Source organism: Asparagus officinalis, chromosome 4 (genome assembly GCF_001876935.1).
Source record: "Asparagus officinalis chromosome 4, Aspof.V1, whole genome shotgun sequence".
Classification (NCBI taxonomy): Eukaryota; Viridiplantae; Streptophyta; class Magnoliopsida; order Asparagales; family Asparagaceae; genus Asparagus; species Asparagus officinalis.
Window position 1 is genome coordinate 51,236,374 of NC_033797.1, and position 23,203 is coordinate 51,259,576.

A 23,203-nucleotide genomic window follows, 5' to 3' on the forward strand; every position below is an offset into this window, starting at 1 on the left:
AATTTAGTATAATATAGAGATATCAGACTATGGTAATTATTTATATCATACATTAATTTTAAGTGTACATATTTGTTTGATTATAATTATAATTATAGTATAATGTATAATATAATATAGATATAAAGTTCATTAATTATTAATACCTAAACTTTAGTATAAACTTTTTATACTATAGTTTAAAATTATATATTTAACTATACTAAATATAAGATTGGATGTTATGTAAAATTTTTGAATTTATATAGTTTATGTATGTATGCATGTAGATACCCTTGTTGTCCTTTTATTGGGATCTTCAGTGAGCCATAAAGAATAAGTACCATAAAATTTTATATGAAACACGTCAACATAATTAAAACTATACATTCCAAAGCAAATGATACATAACAAAGTTATTTTAGCATTAAATGATAGACTCAGTGACTATTGCACACAAAGAGTCTCTCTCTTTGTGGAAATATCTTTTTTTCCTAAATCTTTTTGTCTCGGTTTACCCCAAATATATAAGATGAAAAAGAAACAAAGAGATGTGGATAAGAAATGAGTTTCTCCAATTACAACAACACACACCACACTGAAACTTCAATTTAGATAACATAAATACATTTATCCATGCACAGAAGTACTAAAAAATGTGAATGGATGGAACTCATGTCCCAACTTCATCATGAGCTCCTCCAACACCCTCTTTCTCCACCGAAACCTTCATCACCACCTCCAAATCTACATCCCCTTCCTCGATCAAATACTTACCACTACTTCCTTTGTCAGACCCACTATCTTCATCGAACCAACCACAATTGCCCATCAAACCTAACTCCTCCACCTCCTCTGAAATCGTCTCTGGGCCCTACTACCGAAATTGTCAAGCTCGCTACAATCACCTTCATCAAATTCATCTCACTGCTAATACCGAGCTTGCCTCAATAGCAGAAGCAAGTCTTCTAGTATTCAAACTCCCCGTCTTCCTTCAATTTCCTTGCATTGGCAGAGAAAAGAAAGTAGCAGAGGGGGAAAAGTAGAACTATAACACTTTAATCATTTGATTAGACCTAGTATTTATTATATGAAGAGTAGTAAAGGGGGGGCCTAGGAAGGAGACTATATAAGGAGTGAAATAAAACAGCTGGAAGTTGGAGGGGGTCGTGATAATTTGTTGGAGGTATCAAGAGGAGCTCACTTGTCAAATGTGTTAATACACAAAAAGAAGCTTTCCAAACTAATAATTTTCTTCTTTATGAAGTGTTTCCATTAGAGGGACATCAAATTTTCACTCATTAGAAAATCTAAGTTTTGTGGGGACTAGAATTACAGAAGTGTGAACTATTTTCTATTTTGGTTTGTGTCTCTCAGACACTATAAACTATTGAAGCCAGAATAAAACGTTTTATCTATGCCTTTACATATGCACACATAAACACCAAGTTATTGTTAATAAGTCGATTAGATAACAATTAATTTATTAATTTAATTAGAGTTACATAATTAATTATTTCAATTTTTATTTAAAACCACTCCGGATGAGATATAAATGTTATTTGCAGTTGATAAGCACTAAAAAATTAATGTTTAATTATAATATTATACTATTAAAAATCTAATGTTTAATATAAATATTTACTATTATAATCTAATTGGAGTTGCATTATTACATAAATAATAATTCCTACAGTATATTAAAATATCATACACTTGATAATCTAATACTATTATGATAATTGATTTAATTATTATATTAGATTTAGTTTATGTAATAATCTAAAGAATAATTATACTATAGTATAAACATTTAATTAATGTGATTTAATAAAATTAGGAGTTATGATAATAGAGTAAGGGCATGTTTGTTTGCACGGGAGTAATTATGAAGTAGCTGAAGTAAAAGAAGTAGAGGCTACTTCTGCTACTTCCAAGCAAAAAAAGTGTGTTTGGTTCTCTAAAAAGCTTCTTTCAATATTTCCTTAAACGCTTATGTGGCGCTTACACATCATCTTTACTTCCAAAATATTTTTCCAATCCTCAATACTTAGAAGTAGCTCGGAAGTAGTTGAAATGCATATTACTTAGGAAATAAATAATTTGTTTATTAATATTTCCTTTATTAGTTACATTTAACAACTTTTCATTGATAAAATTTCTCTTAATTTCAACAATTATTTTGTAGTAATTTGTGATGGTTGTCGGCCAGCTTTTCTTTGGGATGAAGAGAACAATTTGTCTATTAATTCTTTATCTAAATACCACGTTGATGTTACGATCAAATGAGCGAGGGAGGAGAAAAATTGGAGATTAATAGGAATATTATAGTCATCTGGAGTCTCATCGTAGGCGAGAGGTAAACAATTATTTTGAAGCTATGTGGTTGAAGGATTCTTTTTCCTCTCAAGTGGCGAGGGGTCATAGCGGCATGAAATTGGTTGTAACATGCTAGATCAAATTAAAGAGCATGACATAGCTTTGAAATTGTGGAAGCAACACGTGTTAATTACTTCCTAGTAATATTTTCAAATGTTACCCAAACAAAAAAAGTAAATGAAGATGAGGAAGTTCTATTTCCATTACTTTTAAAAATATATGAAATAAACAAAACAAATGATATTTCCACTACTTCCTACTTCATAGTTTTGAAAGTTACTTCTATAACATTCTTCTTACTTTCAATAATTTCATTATCCAAACGGACCCTAAATTGGTTAATTTCATGAAAGACGAAGTGTATTTTAATTTTTTGAAATAAAAGTTTTTCTAGTACTCCCTCTTTTAAAGTGAGAATGATATATTTGTGATGGAACACCACCGACATAAATATGAATATTGAAATCTGGGACATTATTTACATAGTAACTCGATACTATTGACGATGACCAAAATCAGTGAGTACCTAGCGTGATACTAGTGAATTCGAATCTTTGTGAAGAAGCGATTGTTTCTCATGTACTCAAGTATATCATCACATAGTTCAGATAATTAAACAACATCGAACACTTGCATCTATAATTTAAACAAACAGATAACATGAGACGATACGTGCTCAAATATAAAATGCGCTTACGTACCGCAGATTGTAATATTTTTCTCACAAAACATAAAGAGGAGAGGGCATTTGGGTGTTAATAACTGATGGGCCTCTCGGAAGAGATTTCAGCCTAAAGCCCGTCCAGATGGGCCGGCCCATGAGAAAGCCATTTCTACTTTCGTGGGCCGTATTCCCTAACGCTTGTCTGACTCCCAAGAATCTGCTATGGGCGTTTTTTTTTTTCAGAGAGAGAGAGAGAGAGAGAGAGAGAGAGAGATGGAAGGAGGTGGATGCAATGAGAGGTCCAGTGCTCCATTGTTACCTAGGTTAGATCGCCTCGATGTTCTGGTAATTATTTTTAATTCATCAAACTACTCCCACGAGAACATTATACTCAATGAGTCTCTATACGCTTCTCTTAATTTTTGACGGTACGATGTTATTAATTTCAGATGAACTACGTAGAGAAGAAAAGCAATTTACCAAGACGGAACAATCACATGACGTCTCCCTTCGAGAGACGATGCATTCCCTTGGATGTGGCCCTGAGCGAAGCCCGTAGTAGAGGATCCTTATTGGATCGGGTCGCTTTGCTTGAGCATCGTTTGATCCAGGTAAAAAATATTGATTGTATTGTATCCAAAGATAATTAGCGTAATTACTAGCCTTTAAAAAAAATGTCAGTCGAAATTACATATAATTACCAGGTTCACTGAAAGATGGTGAATGGATACAATATACATTTTATCTAGATGTCGAGGCCAGGGCTCCATTTGGAGAATTGAATAAGGTTGCATAGCATCAAAATGAGTATAATGGCATCTTATATCGAAGTGTTTTGATATGTTTTAAAATTAAAGGAATATTGGGTACGTGAAGAGATAGGAAGTTGACTGGCCATAAATAAATAGAGATATTGGGTGTAAGAGGGATAAACAAATGCCAATAATCAAGCAAATAAGCTTTTTGGTGTTTGGTAGATGCAAGAGGATTAAAGTTTGTATGCCCCAATTATCAAAGCATAAACAATTACAAATTATCAAGTAAAGCTTCAGGTGTTTGGTAGATGTAAAAAGAACATAGTGGGCATGCCATCTTGTCTACTCTCCACAAGTCACTTGAGAGTTATTTCAATTTTGTGCAGAAGTTGCTAAATATTAACGGTAATGGTGGAAAACTTGAAGTTTTCTATGGGTCTAATTACTGCAGATTGTCTATTCATTCCCAATCTGGACTAGAATATAGATTATCAGGCAACGAAGGCATAAAATATTTTATTGTTTGTGATACTCCTTGAAGCAAAACAGGGGGAATAAAACGAGAAACCTTACCATTCTAGCATGAAGATGTTAACTTTTGTTTATCTCTTCTGAGTTAATGAAGTGGAAATTCTCGCATTCTTCCAAACCCGAGAAATTTTCTCTCTTTTAACTAGGGGAAATTTCCTTTTTTTAACATGTCAGACTGTTTATCTTGAGCCATGCCTTCTCTTTCACAAACAATTCCCAACTCTCCATGTTTTTTTTTTATTTTTTTTTATTTTTTAAGGCAGGGACTAAGACATAATTCAGTTTGATGGTTTTGTATAAGGGCATGTTGACCCGAATATTATGTCTGAGATGATGTTCATTTGTGATATGGATCTTTCTGTTCTGAGTTGTTTATTATATTCTCACTACTGTGATCGGGGACATGTGCCTTCGCTTTATATTACTTGACGCTTAGCGTATTAGATTGAGAAGAATGTCTAGTACTTATTTCTCCTCAATTTAATACGTCGACGCGAGCTTGTTCACGTTTCGATTCCCGGGTATTTTAGAAAACGGGGCGTGACAGGTTTTTTTTTGGTGGCCCATGCAGGTCACGGTCCCGATTTTCCACTAGTAAAAATATAATGAACAATTTAGACGCATATCATATTTCATCCATAAGACTATAGTTAGCGCTTATCCTATCATCTAGATGAATTATGTCTTAGTCCCTACCTTATCATTTTTGACTCCGGATCTTCCCACTTTTTCTTGTATCGTAACTTTTCATTGTTTCTTGTCTCCTCTGCTTATGGATATTATTCCATATCTCTGTCCTTGAATTCTTTGTGCATCATTCTTATTTTAAATTCCGAGGACGGAATTTGTTTTAAGGGGGTAGAATGCAATGACCGTGAAATTTTGATACTAGTTAAATAATTTTTATAGTATTTTAAAATATTAAATTATTATTTTAAAAGAGTATTTGTATTTTCTCGATTTTCTAGAATTTTCTACGATTTAAAAGTCCAAAATTTATATTTATTTAAATAATTTTGATATTTATAAATTAACTTAGTACAGTAAAAACTTTTGAATTAATCTGTTGTATTATCGATACTATTACGTATTATTTTGTATAATGCGTTATATTATTATTACTATTACATATCATTTTATATAAACCGCTGTGTTATTACTAATATTGCGTATAGTCTGTTGTATTAGTACAACTAGTACGTATTATTTTGTAGATAATTTTTCAATAATTATTTAATTTTATACATAATTAATTATATTTTTATTAATTATTCTAACCCTAACCCTATATATATATATATATATATATATATATATATATATATATATATAAATACAATAAATAGAGATGAGAGGAGGAGAGAAGAGAGAGAGGCGAGAGAGAAAGAGAGATTAATGGGTATCCTTGTCAAGGAGGAGATTTTCTCCTTATGACGCCTCTAAAATCAGCATGTATGAGCGATATGCGTGAATGGATCGCGTCCGTTGAAACTTGATTACATATTCTAAACCCAAACAGCCAAGTTTTGGGGTGAACCCGTCGTCGTTTGAACCTTTCATCACTTGTATCAATTTAACGGTTTTGAATGAATAGAACTTTTCAGCATGGTCGATGGGGGTCAAACGACGACGGGTTACCGCCAAATGTGTGTTCGGGTTTTGAATATGTAGATTCAGTTCACGGAGCGATCATCACATATGCGCTCATATGTGATTTTAGAGGCGTTATAGGAGGAATCTCCTGAATGAAGATACGATATAATCTCATATATATATATAGTATATATATATATATATATATATATATATATAGTATATAACCTCTCTTTCTCTTCTTTCTTCTTCTCTTCTCTCTCTCTCTCTCTCCTCTCTTTCTCTCGTCTCTCGGTGCTCTCTCTTCTCTTCTACTCTCTCTCTCTTTGCTGCTCTTCTCTTTCTTCTTCGGACCGCTAGGCCACCATCTTTTACTCTCACACCCCTGAGTCATCGCTCCAATCTCCTTTCACATCCCATTCACTGACCCTCTCCCCCTCTCCCCGTCCGTTATTTCGCTCCTCCCGACGAGCCCCTCGCCGCTGTCTCTGACCGCTGGCTCCCTCCGAACCCCCTCATCATCAAGCGAGACGCTGCCATCGTTGAGATCATCTCCTTCAGCCCTCACGGGACCGACGACTCGCTCTCATACTGCGAGTCAAGCCGCACGCAACGCCCAACGCAATGACGCCTTATCAACATGGCTCCCTTCGCCCGATCAGCCGCGTGCTCCATCAGACCTCAGCTAGAGCAGCAACGCCTCTATCGACCACCCTGACAGCTTGAGCACTCGACCAATATAGAGCTCTTCCAACTCCAACAACCAGTTCTCCCCTCAGGCCTCGTTGACCATCGCTGTCGCCAGATCCGCCGATCAACCTGCCGCCGCCCAGACGCTCCGGCTCTAACTTACAACAACTCTCTGCCTCATCGTCCGTCTCTACACCTGGGCTGCAGTCGCTGGCCGATCCCCGGTGCTGGCTCAGTGCCTCTCGATGCCACGTCTACAGGCCCCTTGGCCTCGTAGGCAAGATCTCCAACCTCATTGTTTTATTTTAAAATGTTAGATTATCGTAAAACTTATTAGGCGTAAGATCCCTCTTGCTCATTGACTTGTCATTTTAATATTCATATCTGTTATTATTGATTACATAAATTAGTTTGTGATATAATTATCTACGTCGGATTGTTTGATGAAGAATATTAAATATATCATAGTAATATGATAAATAGCATTTTTAGAATAATTATAATGAATTAAAAGAATTTAGTTCGGCAAAAGAATCATTATTAGATAATTATAATAATTTAAAGGAATTTATTTTGGAAAATGAATTATTTTAGATTAATTGTTAAGAGAAATAATTTAAAATGAATTAATTTAGAAAAAGATTATTTTTTAAATTATGTAGACGCTGTTTATGAATAATAATTCTTAATTTTGATTATCTGATATGCCATGATATTATTACACATGATTAATTGTATTGATTGTTCCTTATTGTGATTGAGAATCGTTAGGAGTTTATGACTATAATGACCTGTGTGACATGAATAAGACCTAGAGGGTTGTGTGTTATTGAGAAATACAAGAGATGTTAGGGTGGGAAAATCTCTGTTCATGTAATCGGATAAGGCTATTGATATATCTTCCAGGCTCGCACCAGTGGATCGGTATCGCCACTAGGGTTGGTTTTGTTGGGTCAAAGTGGATTGATGTCGCTACTTTCGTTCGTGAATTTGATATTCACCCGAGTCGGCTTGAGTTCGGACCAGGCCGGAGTCGTATTCCGTGTAGTCCTACTGGATGCACGTAGGGGATTTGTAAACAATCAGTTATCCGATAATATGAACGTTGACTCTGTGTGAGATGTAAACCAGTGACCTCTTATAAAATGGCTAGTTACATGACATTGTTTCTTGGCTAAGTATGAATTCTTGTGAGATGTAAGTCAGTTGTATTTTTTTTCATACATAGATCAGGATTAATATTTAATTATCTACAATTTGAGACATATGGTATATACGTAAGGGTTTCATTGTTTGGATTATTTCGCTCGACGTACTACGTCTCTTGTTGTAGATTTTTAAGTATTAATTCCATCTAGTTGTATGATCTTGTTACTTGGATGATTATTCTGATCGCTAGCTGCATGATCGACTTGTTACTTGGTTGATTTTCTTAGATTCTTCTGATTATTATATTCTAGTGATAGATTGCATTCAGATTACTGTTTTTGCATTGGTCGTTCGACCGTTTCTATTTCTCTCCGTGGGATCTTGCCGCACGTGTGCATTCACACTCGTTTTTGGATGTTGGCTAATTTCTACGCAAATAGATAAAATATTTTGTATGTTAATGTTAGCCTCAGTTGTGCGTTTTTGGTGAATATCTGTATGGCTTATAGATTGCTTCTCAGACTAATGAGGGGCAATCATGCAATAAATAGAGCTTTCTTAGTCCCATGAACTTTATCAATATGCAAGTTAAAAACAGGTTTAAAAGGATGCTGACCTTCCCTGGAAGAAAACCAAAAAAAAATTAACAAAAAATATCAAAACAAGAAAAAAAAATGTCAGATCCATTATTATCTTTTCCGTGTACTGATTGACATATAGTAGAATTATTACTATTGTTAATTGTGTGATATTTCAAATCGTCAAAAACAGGATGCCTAACACTAAGTTTATGCCCAAGTTCTCGCTTGTCAGTATCCATCATGCTTAGCTCATTTAAGAGTAATATTCGTTTTCATTAATTATGAGAAGCGAGTGTTGCCCCCTTTGTTCATATTTATTAAACTTGATTTGAAGTTATAATAAATTACTAATCGAATTATCTAACATGATATATGGGGTTGACTTATTTCAACTTAGCCCACCAAACCCTTGCTATTCGTCAAGCTTTACTTAAATTATCGTTTCCTAAAATGTTTTTTTTCCGTGATATAAAATCTTACTAAGGAAGGAAAACTTTCCTTTTCTCTTATTGCGTACATCTGCAATGATGTCAATGATTTCCATTTATACTTCTAACTTTCTGGAACAAGTTGCCAAACTTATAAAATATTATCTTCTTATATATATGAAGACCTTGATTCCTTTCCTTTTCTCAGTGTGAATATGGGGACATTTTGGTATATATCGTTAATAATACTAACTTTCTAGAAGAGTTTTGCAACTTGGAAATAAGAAAGCTTTGCAAGTAAATGACTTCTGATGTTTCTTTTAGAGCATCCAATTGAGTACCTAAACTGCAATTTTTTGGTGTTGGTTAACTCAAATTTGAATTATTTTGGGTTAAAGTTTAGCCATCAAATATGATTTGATGATTTAATTAGCTTGAAAAATAAATGCTCTATGCTGCTGTGCATAATTTTTAGGCAACCTAACCAATCTGCATCATGCAGCTGCATTAGACTTAAGTAGCAAGTTGATGGGACTAATATTATTAACTTGGGGATTAATTTCAAGTAACGGAAAATTCTCCAACAATAGAAGCACTTTTTTTTTTGGGTCAATGAAGAATTATATTCATTTACCAAATGGAAAGTGTTTGTACATCAGATATTCAGTATATGAACTGAAAAATCAATTAAGAAAACAACTAAAAAGAATAAAAACTAAGAACAGCTAAAAATTTACAGTTGATTAAAGTGATATAAGCCATTCTTTTTGCCCCGCTGGATATGAACCATTAAGTATGATGGTCATGATATCAATCTTGATCTCCTTGATGAGCTGTTCTATACTCCTGGATTTCGTATCAAACAGTCTGCTGTTGCGTTCCCCCCATATCCTGTAAATAGTAGAAGATAATGACATTCTTTTCACCTTTTGTTTAAAACCCCTTCCTCTCAGCCTGCAATTAAACCAATCCAGCAAGCGATTCCATTCACAAGTCTTCCAATCGAATTGAAGCCAATTCATAATCTCATTCCAGACTGCACTAGTGAAACTGCATTCAAAAAAGAGGTGGTTTCGGGATTCAACAACATTTTCATTGCATAAACAACAGAGGCCAGTGGTGATGATTCCTCTTTTGAGCAATCGATCTCTTGTAAGTAGCCTGTTCTGCACTGCAAGCCACATAATGAAATAGTGTTTAGGGTAGCTCATATTTTTGTGTGTATGTAAATACCAAATGGTCCTTAATGCAGAGGTTATGCTCCATATGTTTGCAGAAAAAACCCCCAGACCACCATGTTTCCTCTCTTTACAAACTTTATCCCAAGCAACCAGTGGTGATTTAAACACTTGATCTGTTTTACCCCAAAGGAAATCTCTACACAAATCATCAATTTTCTGCAGGACCCTTGCTGGCAGAATATAATTTGAGGTCCAAAAAATTTGGACACCCAGAATAACAGTTTTTATGACATGAAGTCTACCAGCATATGACAAATGTTTCTGTTTCATCCAGATTTGAAATTGATTGGATATTTTCTGGAAAAGAGGAGTGCAGTCCATGTATGATAATCTCTTGCTAATTAGAGGAACACCAAGATATTTTATAGGGAAGATACCTTCAGGAAAACCCAGGCTTTCATGTATTAAGGCTTTAACAGATTCCTTAACTCCTCCATAGAAAATTGAACATTTTGAGAGATTTGCTTCAAGGCCAGAAGTGATTCCAAAATCTTTGACACACTGATATAATCTTTGGATTGAGTAAAAATCCCCTTTACAGAACAAGAGGAGATCATCAGCAAAGGTGAGATGTGTAATCTTGAGCTGACCACACTTAGGGTGAAACTTGAACTTCTTATCATGTTTCAGCATATTCAAATTTCTAGAGAGGTAGTCCATGCCTATAATAAACAGATAGGGTGACAGGGGGTCTCCCTGCCTCAACCCTCTTTCCCCTTTGAAGTATCCATGCATAGAGCTATTAAGAGAGATAGAATATTTAGGAGAAGAGATACATGTCATAATTCAGTTAGTAAAATCATTAGGGAAACCCAATCCTTTCAGCAAGCTCTCCAGGAAATCCCAACTGATTGTATCAAATGCTTTCCTTATATCAATGTTAAGCATAGATCTTGGGGATATCTGTTTTCTTCCATAATTCTTCACAAGCTCATGTGCTAATAGGATATTATTTGAAATTTGTCTACCCTTAACAAAAGCACTCTGAGCTTCATTGATGATAGAGCCAACAATAGTTTGTAGTATATTTGCAAGGATTTTTGAAATAAATTTGTATAGACAGTTGCAACATGAAATTGGTCGAAAATCTGCAGGAGTTTGAGGATAGTGTACCTTTGGAATGAGGGTAATAGAGGTAGAGTTTACAGCTCCAAGAAGTTTTCCAGTTTTGAAGAATTCTTCAATTGCTGAAGTAATATCCTCCCCCACAATAGGCCAAGCAGATTTGTAAAAAGAGGAGCTGTAACCATCAGGTCCTGGGGCCTTATTCTCTGGAATAGAGAATACAGCCAGTTTGATTTCCTCTTTTGTAACAGGACTAGATAGATTCCTAGCTTGAATATCAGTAAGGCATGGACCACTCTGGATTATGTTAATGTTTGGCTTGGTGGTTGAAATAGCAGTCCCCATTAGATTCTTGAAGTAAGAGATGAGTTCATCAGCAATATCATCACCTTCAGTGATTTTTTCCCCCAAGCTGTTATAGAGGACCATAACTCTATTATGGTGTCTGTTTGTCTTTATAACAGAATGAAAGAACTTTATGCTTCTATCCCCCTGGAGACACCATGCAACTCTTGCTTTTTGTTGATAGAAGGATAATTCACATTCCAAGAGTTTGTTATAAGAGCTAATGCACTCTTTCTCCTGATTAATAAGAGTGGAATTAAGAGGCTCAAGTTGAAGCATATTTTGGACATTCTCAAGCTCAGATTTGACTCTGAGGACTTTCTCACTGATATTGTAAAAGCTCCTTTTGTTTAGATCTTTTAGTGCATTCCTTAGGAGCTTCAGCTTAGTGTGCACTTTGAACATTGTGTATCCTTCAATGGGAGTTTGCCATACTGCTGCAACTGTAGAGAGAAATTTTTCATGTTTGGTCCACATTTGAAAAAACCTAAAAGGTTTTTTACCTTTGACATTATCCTCATATATACACACCTGGGCAGGAGAGTGGTCAGAGAAAAAAGGAGATAAGAATTCAACATGGCTCGAATTATGTTCTAGTAACCAGGAATCATTTACTAAAGCCCTGTCAAGCCTACTCCATATCCTTGTAGTAGAGTCCTATTTATTGTTCCAAGTAAAGAAACAACCAGTGGTTTTGAGATGTAACAGATTACAGTCTTCAATAAACTGATTAAAATCTTTAGAATCTGCTTCAGAAAGCATTGAGCCCCCTAGCTTCTCCTCATTGCTTAGTATGACATTGAAATCTCCACATATAAGCCAGGGTGCATTGCCTATGCTGTGGTATATCTGAGATAATTCTGACCATAGAGATTTCCTGGCTACCATATGATTTGAACCATAGATTGAAGATATAATACAATTTAATTTTCCATCAGTGGACTTAACAGCACATGTCACTTGCTGAGCTGAAAAACTGTTTATTTGAATATCCATAATATGAGGATCCCATAGTATAATAATTCTGGCTTTATCATTACTGTCCCCATTTGAAAACCAGTTCCAGTCTTTAGCTATCTTCTTAGCAATTGATTGAACATTTCCATCCTTAATCTTAGTTTCAAGAAGGGCTAGGAATGATAAGTGATATTGCATTCTGTGATTTTTCACCATATGTTGCTTAGGGGATTTATTTAATCCCCTAACATTCCAAAAGGACAGGTTCATAAATTTGAACCCCCCCTATCAATTTCAGAGGGATAAACTCCATTAGTCAGATTTGTCAAAGGAGAGAAAGAGTTTATAGATTTACTTTTTGATTTCCTGTTTTGACTCAGTGTCCAGGGGATATCATTTTCCTTCCTTCCAGAATCTGATTGTTGAGCCTGTGCAACATGCACAGATCTGAGAATTCCAATAGGTTCAACAAGTTGTTCTAGCCCTTTCAGAGAGTATTGTCCATCTGGGTTACCAACTGTGCCTTCAAGACTATTCAGTGTCTGCAAAACATGCACAGCATGCACAATATTTTCCCCAGCAGAAGAATTCCTACTATTTAGTTTTTTTTCAGAGGACTGAACAGGAAAAAAATCTGTTCCTTGCTGGAAAGTTTTATCAGATTGCACAGGAGGAACAATAACCAGAGGGTGGTGATCAATTTCCATAGAATCCTTATTTCCAGAATTTTCAACAACCACATTATCCTGAGGATTACCAACAGCTCCTTGCACTAGTTTAGGAACCCATCTTAGTGACCTAGATTTCCTTTTGCAGAAGCTAACTTCATGCCCAACCTGTTTACAGTGATCACACCATTTAGGCTTAAATTCATAGAAGACATTTTGCTTTATCAACTTTCCATTTGGCCCTTGAATAGTAATATGATCAGGAAGTTCAGATGGCAGTTTTACTTCTACAAGAACCCTGGCATAGGCAAGTCTCTGCCCGTTTGCTGTGAGCTTGTCTGTGGCAATTGGTTTACCAATTACACTAACAATTTTGCTTAAGCACTTAGCACTCCATAAATTTAGTCTTAAGCCTGGTAATTGAATCCACAGTGGATATGTATTGTCAAAATTCCTCTCAATTTCATCTTTATTTGACCAATGTTTTAAGAGAAGTGGCCTAGATCCAAAGAACCAAGGACCACTTTCAATGATATCACTCATTTCTTGCTCTGAATTGAACTTAAACAAGAATATCCCTGCTTTTAGGAGAAAAACCTCAAGGATTGCCAATGGAGCCCAAGCTTTCTTGACAAACATCTCCATTGCTTTGAATTTTGCATTCAGGCCTAGGACCTGTCCAATGAGGGAAAATTTCCACAAGGATTTACCCTCATTCCATTCCTCTTCTTCAAATATTACAGATTCTTTAGAAGTAGGAGGGATAAAATCCAGCACCATTCCACTTCCTGTTTTCCTATTATCTGCAAATAGACTAAGCCAGCTCTTTTTAACTTCATTGGCTGATTCTGTGTTCAGGTGCAGTTCATTTTCGTCATTAATGAATTCGTCAGGTTTTCGAATATTCTGAGATTTATCAGCATCAGTTTGAACTAATCTCTCAGTAAGAGAAACAGAATTTGGAGTCAAAACAGGAAATGATTGATCTGAGCTTTGAGACTGATCTAAACCTTGCGATTCAAGAGATTTAACTTCAAAAACTTCATCATCAGCCCAAGAAGATCGATGAGAACTACTCTGATCTTTACAAGAAGTCGAAGACTTACTGAGATGACGAGATCGCAGACCAACTGGCATCTGAGGCTTTGGATCTTCAAGAAACTTTGCAGATCTAAGGATTTCATCCACCGATTTCTTCATTTTTTCACCTCTAGGCCCCGTTGACCCCATGATTCCCAAATCTTCATCATCTTCACTGATTCTTGTATCAAAATGATCTTCAGAAGGTAGCAGACTTGGATTTGATTCTCGTAATCCAATGCTAAGAATCTTCTTACTACTGCTTCTCTTTTTTTTCACCATCAAGAACTCGGCGGGGGTGTAGTTAGCAGAGGAAAAAACGCTTGCTAACATGCACCACTGGAGAGCCCGCCACTTTTCTTCTAGGAGGGGATCGATAATAGACAACATTTAACAATAGAAGCACTTCCTCGAACTAAAAATTGCTGTATTTAATTTAACACTTATTGACAGGAAATGTGTGTTCATACATGTTTGACGTTTACATTTTTTTTGTGTAACCATTTGGTGTTTACAAATTTACAGCCTATTATTTACCATCAAATTGTATATAAAAATAGAATGTGGTGCGCCCTTCTTGTCAAAAGATAACTATTATATACTCTTTTTAGTAATTTTAGGCTCTTAATATGTCAATAGCCACTAATACACCAATTAGGCGAAACAATAAAGATTATAATTAGTAGAGGAAAAAGAAATAGAAGTGAAATAAATGATAAATGATAATACTAATTTAGCGGAGGAGATGACCCTTACAAGAACTAAATGTAGACAATATATGATAAATTGATGTCCATGTAGATTTTGTGTCTCGTTTCATTACTTTAGCCCCACCTTTGATTTAATTATATAAAAATAAAAATTAAAAAAACCTCTTGGTGTGAGGGATTAGTCATTGGTGATCACTGATATTGCTTTTACAAATTTCATGTGATGCAGCTAACCTTAGAGATGGAATCAAACAGTGATTCGAGCTGTTCGACACTATATACTTGTCAAAGCTCATCAACTAATAGGCAACATGCAGACGATGACTTCCATAGATTTGATGGGAGAAGCATTGACCACCTCAGTGACAATCAACATCAAGTAAGAAAACATAACCATAATCCACAGGTAACTACTGAGATTTATCAGTCGTAATATAACAAGCTTTTATTTAACTTACATCGGTTTTTTTAATCAAGTTAGGTCCTGAAGCCATTAGACTCTTAATTATGCTTATTATTATAAAATCATAAGGAATACTGCTGATTTTCTAGGTTAATGGGGAGCAAAGGGTGAAAAGTTCAGTGAAGAAGAATTATCCTCTGGATGCGCGAGAATCATTGTTAACCACATCAAAGAGTAAGACCAAGAACAAATCTAGAAAGAGTTGCCGCTGCAAGAGATTACTAGGCTGCTAAATTTTATGTTGAATGGGTTAATTTAGCTTCTTCTACTTTGTTGGTTTGTGATCTTTATAGTTCCTCACTTGACAGAGCATATGAAATAAACATTGTATTTGTTAATTAATTGAGAAGCTGTTTCTCACATGTAAGAGCTTGATTCTATGTGGAAGATCAAAAGAGTTCAAAGGAAAAGACTATTTTTGTTGTTGTATCTCTTAGGCATCTTATGGTTCTGGATACATTTTGTTTGGTCCCCATTTGCCCCAATTTCTTTTTTTCCCCCATATCTCAGTATGTTCAATTTTACAAGCTGTATCTTATCATTACACTTTCTTGTATGAGAAAGCGAAGTGTGGTTTTATAATCTCATGATTACTTAGGCGATTATGGTTGTTATTGATGATCGCATAGTATTTAGGTTGATTAAATACTAATAAATTAATATTTACGTTGGTGTCGCATAAGCAGTTGATTGATTATTAACAATTAATTGATGCGGGGCCTGGAAATCTGAACATGAACTTTTATTGGTCTAATAGAGCCCTATAATTTGTGTTTGCGTGCAAACCTAACACTCTACCTAATCTTATAAAAATACTCTATACTCTCTGGTAGCACAACTTGCAAGCATATGACATCAGAATGCATAGATGATGAATGTATAATGGGAAATTTGTGTCAACACCCCAATTTTAAGAACCCTATGTGATTAGCCCTTTTAACATTTCCCCCCATGTGTTTCAGTCCTCAAAAACCCCAAAAAAATGTGATTCGGTCCTTATTCCCGCCAACTAAGTATAGAGAGAGAAATAAAAAAAAAAAATCTTAAAATGCCCTTATTTCCTTATCTCTCTCTCCTCTCCAGATCTAATCTCTATGGCTCTTCATTCCTCCTCTCTCCTAACCCATCTCCTTCCTTCTCTCTCCCTCTTTCTTATTTTTCTCTCAGACATCGGCATCCTCCTTCGCCACCACCGACCTTGGGTGCACGCTCCGGCCATGTTATCTCCTTCTTCGACCTCGCCCTCCACCATTTTGGGTGCAAGTTCCACAAGACGTATAAGCTATCAGTTTTTTTTAAAGAAAATTATAATTTATTTTTGAACATCATGAAAAGATAAAAATTTAAAGAAATACCGGCTAAATGTGATTTTCGTTTGATAATTTTTTATGTTAAGTTCAAGTCCAAGGTAACTCTAATGAGTTGGAAGTGAAGTCCAAGGGCTTGTATGTTAAGTCTATTGGGTTGAATAATAAGTCCAATGGCTTGTATTTTAACTCTATTGGGTTAAATAATAAGTCGTGGAATGTTAAATGTAATAAATTATATGTTTAAGTCTAATTTATTAAATGTTAAGTGTAATCTGTTACATGTTAAGTCTAATGCATTGTACATTAAGTATAATTAGCGTGATGTTAATTTTAATTAGAGGAATGTCAAGTCAAATAAGTTGAATGTTAAGTCTAATAAGTTGAATGTTAAGTCTAATCAAAAGATTATCAAGTCTAATCTATTGAATGTTAAGTCTCGTTTTTTTAACTCAAATTGGTTTGATGTTAAATCTATTGGGTTGAATAATAAGTTCAAGGGCTTGTATATTAAGTCTATTGTGTTGAATAGTAAGTCTAAAGGTGGAATGTTAAATATAATAGATTATATGTTAAGTCTAATTTATTGAGTATTAAGTATAATTTGTTACATGTTAAATCTAATACGTTGTATGTTAAGTCTAATTGGCATGATGTTAATTTTAATTGGTTGAATGTTAAGTCTATAGAGTTGAATATTAAGTCTATTTTTTGGCCAACTAAGCATAGAGAGAGAAAAAATAAAAAATCTCAAAAGACCCTTATTAGAATTAACATCACATTAATTAGACTTAACATACAACGCATTAGATTTAACATGTAACAAATTATACTTAACATTCAACAAATTAGACTTAACATATAATCCATTACACTTAACATTCCACCTCTAGACTTATTATTTAGCCTAATAGACTTAAGATACAAGCCATTGGACTTATTATTAAATCCAATAGACTTAACATCGAACCAATTAAAGTTAACAAACGAGACTTAACATTCAATATATTAGACTTGATAATTTTCCAATTAGACTTAAAAAATGCCCTTATTAGACTTGAAATTCCTCTAATTAGAATTAACATTCAACAGATTAGACTTGACATTCATGTCACTAGAATTAACATGGAACAATTTAGACTTAATATTATTTTCATTACAAATAACATCCTTTTTATTAGATAAAAAATATCTTTCAATTAGGTTTAATATTTAACTGATTAGACTTAATATTCAACTCTATAGACTAAACATTCAACTAATTAGAATTAACATCATGCCAACTAAACTTAGCGTACAACACATTAGACTCAACATGTAACAAATTACCTTAATATTTAAGAAATTAGACTTAACATATAATCCATTACACTTAACATTTTACCTTAAAACTTATTGTTCAACCAATAGACTTAACATACAAGCCATTGAACTTTATTTCTAACTCTATAGACTTAATATTCAATCAATTAGAATTAACATCACGCCAATTAGACTTGGCATAGAATGCATGAGACTTAACATGTAACAAATTACACTTAATATTTAATAAATTAGACTTAACATATAATCCATTACACTTAATATTTCACTTTAAGACTTATTAATTAACCTAATAGAGTTAACATACAAGCCCTTGGACTTATTATTCAACCCAATAGACTTAACATACAAGCCAAGCCCTTGGACTTCACTTTCAACTCATTAGATTTAACATTCCACCTTGGACTTAACTTAATATCAAAAATTCTCAAACAAAAATCATATTTAGCCGGTATTTCTTTAGATTTTTATCTTTTTATGATGTTCAAACAGAAATTATAAATTTCTTTAAAAAACTAATAGCTTACAGGTCTTGTAAAACTTGCAGCGAAGGTGACGGAGGGCGAGGCCGAAGAAGGAGACAACATGACCGGAGCATGCACCCAAAGTCGGTGGTGGCGGATGGGGATGTCGGTGTCTGAGAGAAAAAGGAGGAAGAGGTGGAGATGAGGAAGGAGATGGGTTAGGAGAGAGGAGAAGAGGAGATGAGAGGAGGAAGGAGGAGCCATGGAGATTAGATCTGGAAAGAAGAGAGAGGAGGAAGGAGGGTGCGCTTGAGGTTGGTGGTGGCGGAGGGTGAGGCTGAAGAAGGAGACAACATGGCTGGAGCTTGCACCTAAAGTCAATGGTGGCGGAGGGTGAGGCTGAAGAAGGAGACAACATGGCTGGATCTTGCACCCAAAGTCGATGGTGGCTGAGGGGGATGTCGGTGTCTTAGAGAAAAAGGAGGAAGAGGGAGAGAGGAGGAAGGAGATAGGTTAGGAGAGAGGAGGAGATGAGAGGAGAGGAGATGAGGGGATGACTGGGCAAAAGGGCTGAATCACTTTTATTTTTGGTTTTGGGGCTTGAAACACATGGGAAAAAGGTTGAAGGTGAAATTACCCTAGAGGGGGTGAATAAGGTATTTGCTAATTTAATCTGATACTAGTGCTAATTTCAAAACTTATTAACTGACATCCTAGCAATTTATGATATACAACAATTTATATGCAAAGATATGTAATTAAACAAGGGTAAAATAAACATGAGACAATGGCGATATAGAATAGAATGAACAATGAGCACAAATGATACACCAAGGAAAAACACAAACACAAAATATGATTACGGAGTTTGGTTACCCTCGAGCTATGTCTCTACTCCTCACTCACGAGGAGAATCTCCACTATCACAATCGGTTTTTAACGTTCACCGAAAATATTTACAACTCACACAATCGGTTTTCTAGCTCACCGAAAACTTTCACAACTCACACAAATGCAATCACACAATACACCCTCTAAGTGTTGGCCTTTCACGTGTCACCTTCCTCAAGTGCTCGAATTTACAACCTCTCCTAGGCTTTACTACCGATGTCACTCCTCTTATAATTAGCCACGTCTCTCACCACACACTCCTCTCGGTGTCCTTGTGTATTACAAAGTGTATCTCACAATAAATCTCAAATAAAATATTTTGTTCTCTATAATGGATGAGAACACAATTAAGCCCACACTCAAAGTTACACTCTCACAACCCCAATATACTATGTATGAAATACTTAAGCTCAAGTGAGTGTGTGTAATCAATGAGTATAAATAAAATCAAACTCGAATTAATCTCGCAAATATAAATATGACAATTTAAGTATAAACAAGCTAGATAATTGAGTTTAGAAAACTTCTCCAAAATCACAAAGATATGTAGATGAAGGGATGACGTTGAATTCCTCAAACCAAAAATGTAAGCCTCTTCTTTGTGAAAACTTCTTCACACAAAACAAACTTGAAAAAAAAACTCTTAAACACCCTTAAACACTTGTAAAACTTATTTTAAAACTTTCTTGGATAGGTTTAGAAGTTTGAAGTAAGGGGTATATATAAGTTCACAAAACAAACCTAAAAAACCAAAGAAAAAGACAAAAACAATAAAATCTAGAAACTAGTAACTAGTCGTTACTGTGCAACGAACATATTGTAAGTCAACTTATGGCAGGTATGAGTCAACTTATATAGTATAAGTGGACTTATTATATTATGAGTCGACTCAGCAGATAAAAACACTAGCTGCGTAATACTTTATAAGTCGACTTGGTACTGTAGCAAGTCGACTTAAAACGTACATAGGACCTGATATGAACAGTAATAATCAACTATAAAACCTCTTTAAAAATATCAATAAATTTTAAAAAATGTAAAAATTGGGAAAATGTTTATAAACATAAAAATAAATGCGTTACAAAAAGAATTTTTTAAATTACATTTTCCATTTGTGAAAACTCTTCATTTTGCAAAATAGTCCAAAACACGAAGTTTCAACAACACATGATTTTGACACAATATTTTCAAACAAGTTTGAAACTTCTCTTAAGTGGATTAATAGACTTTATAAAAGATGTAAAATAGTATAATCAAGTATTTAATCCATAGATACATTATTTTGCAAACTTACAAAAGTATGAAAACGAAAACATGATTTCATTGATTTGAATATGTTAAAGATTGATTTTAATAAAATCATTTCAAGCACGTATAAACATGAAACAAATAAGTGTGTATATAAATATATCCATTTGTTTCATATTTATGTGGCTAAAACTTGAAAGCAAATAAAACAAAAAAGATGTGTGTGTGTGTGTGTGTATAATATTGAGCTTGAAATATTTGCATACAAGTATAAACTCCTAAAAACTAAAACACTATACCCAAACTAATGATCTCTCATTGAAGCTCAATCTTGGTTGCGGATGAAGTTTGATCTTGAATCTTTGACTTGAATATATTGGCTTTATTCCGGTATTTCTTCCAACCTTCTTTGAATGTGATCGTGAATGCGCTATTCCAAGCAACCTCCGACTGAGGATCCTTGTGTAGAATACCTAACAATAAAATATAAATACTCGACAAATATTGTTAGGAATTATTTATTAATCATTAAAACTAGATTAGATAGTAGGCTTATAAACATGAGACCTAACAATCTTTCCCTTTTTGATGATGACAAACAATCTACACAAAGAATATAAAATATGCATGATACTAAATGAATATACAAATTTTAATCCTCATGCATAAAAGAAATAAAAGAAATGCTCACAATTGACTTGTTTCTCCCCTTTTGTCAACATCAAAATGGGGAAAATAATAAGAGAGAAAGAGAGTGTAAGCTCCCCTTACAAATAAGCATGGGTGAGTATAAAATAAATATAGGGAAAAAGCTTCCCCTATCAAAATTCCACATAGAATGTATGAAATGAAATACTCATGCATTCACATGTGAGTAAAAACATATATATAGAGACCACTAATATTAACTCACATACAAAAGATACCAAGTGAGCACTTACATATGTATCATTAAGACAAAGTGTTACAAGGATCTTAAACATAGATAAAAATTATTCCAAAGATGAAAATCAAATATTCAAAAATAAAAAAATTCAAATGTTTGATCAATATATCTAAAAGTTCACAAAATATTTAATATAAATCATGATTGATTGAGCACACACATAGATATATTATCATGAAAATTGTGTCTCAGTACACAAATATATATAGATTTATGAAATCAAAAGACTGGAAAAACATGAGGATCATGAAAGATATTTTTAAATGAAAACAAATCATGAGAACCATGAAAAATCATGACAATCATGAAAGTCCAAATAAAAATCAAATCAATCAAATAAAATCATAAATCAAAATCTAAGCCATAATAACATAAAAATATGCTTAAATAACAAATCATCATTGAAGAACAAGTGATCAAACAACTAGTAATATCAAAACATTTATATGTTTTATCCACAAAGATGAAAAAGAGTATGCTTAGGATAAAATAAATGAAATTAATAATTATCATATCCATCAAGAAAAACAAGAGATGCAATCATATCAAGCTCTTTGAGCTTGTTTCAACCCATATAAACTTTTAGCACCCGATAAATATGATTTGAAAATAAATACCCAATAAATTCGGGGGGTTGCTCAGACACAAACCTCTAATCAAAATCAAAGCAATAAAAATGAAAACAAAAGTATTGACTTAAAAAAATTGTTTTTAATTTCAAAAAAAATTAAAACATGTTTTTCAAAACCAAGAAATGAAAAATAAAAACACTAAAATTTTTTATTTAAAAATCAAAAAGATTTTGGAACCCAGGTACTCTTGGTATCGAAAGATTTAGGGACATGACCCCCATTATTTAAGCTTAATGTCCTTGCATTATGACCCTATTTGGACGCATTTAGTGCACAGACACGGTCATAGCAATAATTATGCAAATGACCCTTCCGATTGCAATAAGTGCAATAAAACGTGTGCATTTGTCTTTGATGACTTCGTGAGTGTACATGGAAAACATTTGCAAACAAAATGATCTTTTAAAAATATTTTACAAATATGAAACATTTCTTAAATCGAAACAAATTTTAGCCAAATGACTAAAATGACCACAATAATCACACTTGAACATATGAGCATGCTTATGATGAATAATAGGTACATATATATGTGTGTGATGAGGAAACTTTATGAGAAGCATAAGGAGCATTAGCATTCTTAGGTTTGTGTGCATCATAGCAAAATTTAGCTAAATGGTCTTTACGGCCGTAAATAGAGCATTTGTAAACTTTGTTATACATGTGTGCATAATGAGTGGATGATTTTGAATTATTTATCCTAGACTTAGCACACATATTCACAAGTTTTTTTGTGATTATCAATACATTTGATTAAGGTTGAATCTAAAGAAGAAATATGGTTGTTTACATGATTCAACTCTTCATTTTGCACATTTTATTGATAATAGAAGTAGAACAAATATGATTATTCTTGAAAGAATTAAATTCATTTCTAATAGTTTCTACTTCTAAAATAGCATTATTTTTCTCATGAGTTAAACTAGCAACATTTAAAATTAAAGAATCATGATCTAATTTTAATTTTTTATTATTATCTTTAAGGATCACATTCTCTTTAAAAATAGAATCAAACTTAGATGATAGCAACTCATGTTCGGACTTTAATTCTACATGCTTTCTTTTCAAACTAACAAAATTATATGCAACTTAGTGTAGGCATGCATTAATCTAT

General features: G+C 33.8%; 1 protein-coding gene across 2 annotated transcripts; it reads left to right on the forward strand.

The window, feature by feature from the left end:
* LOC109835945 lies at positions 3,293-15,683 on the forward strand. 2 transcript variants are annotated; one of them, XM_020403908.1, is made up of 4 exons: positions 3,293-3,367; positions 3,472-3,633; positions 15,045-15,221; positions 15,368-15,683. In XM_020403908.1, exons 1-4 carry the CDS (start codon positions 3,296-3,298, stop codon positions 15,509-15,511), a joined length of 555 nt encoding a protein of 184 aa, XP_020259497.1. In that variant the 5' UTR covers positions 3,293-3,295; the 3' UTR covers positions 15,512-15,683. The 2 variants fall into 2 exon arrangements, with proteins under 2 accessions (XP_020259497.1, XP_020259498.1); XM_020403909.1 differs by having other exon boundaries at positions 15,045-15,194.

Bases quoted from the DNA above. Each gene is read 5' to 3' on its own strand.
- LOC109835945 (XM_020403908.1), top strand. From the start codon at position 3,296: ATGGAAGGAGGTGGATGCAATGAGAGGTCCAGTGCTCCATTGTTACCT. The intron at 3,368-3,471 runs GTAATTATTTTT...TATTAATTTCAG, and splicing joins TAGATCGCCTCGATGTTCTG to ATGAACTACGTAGAGAAGAA. The intron at 15,222-15,367 runs GTAACTACTGAG...CTGATTTTCTAG, and splicing joins AACATAACCATAATCCACAG to GTTAATGGGGAGCAAAGGGT.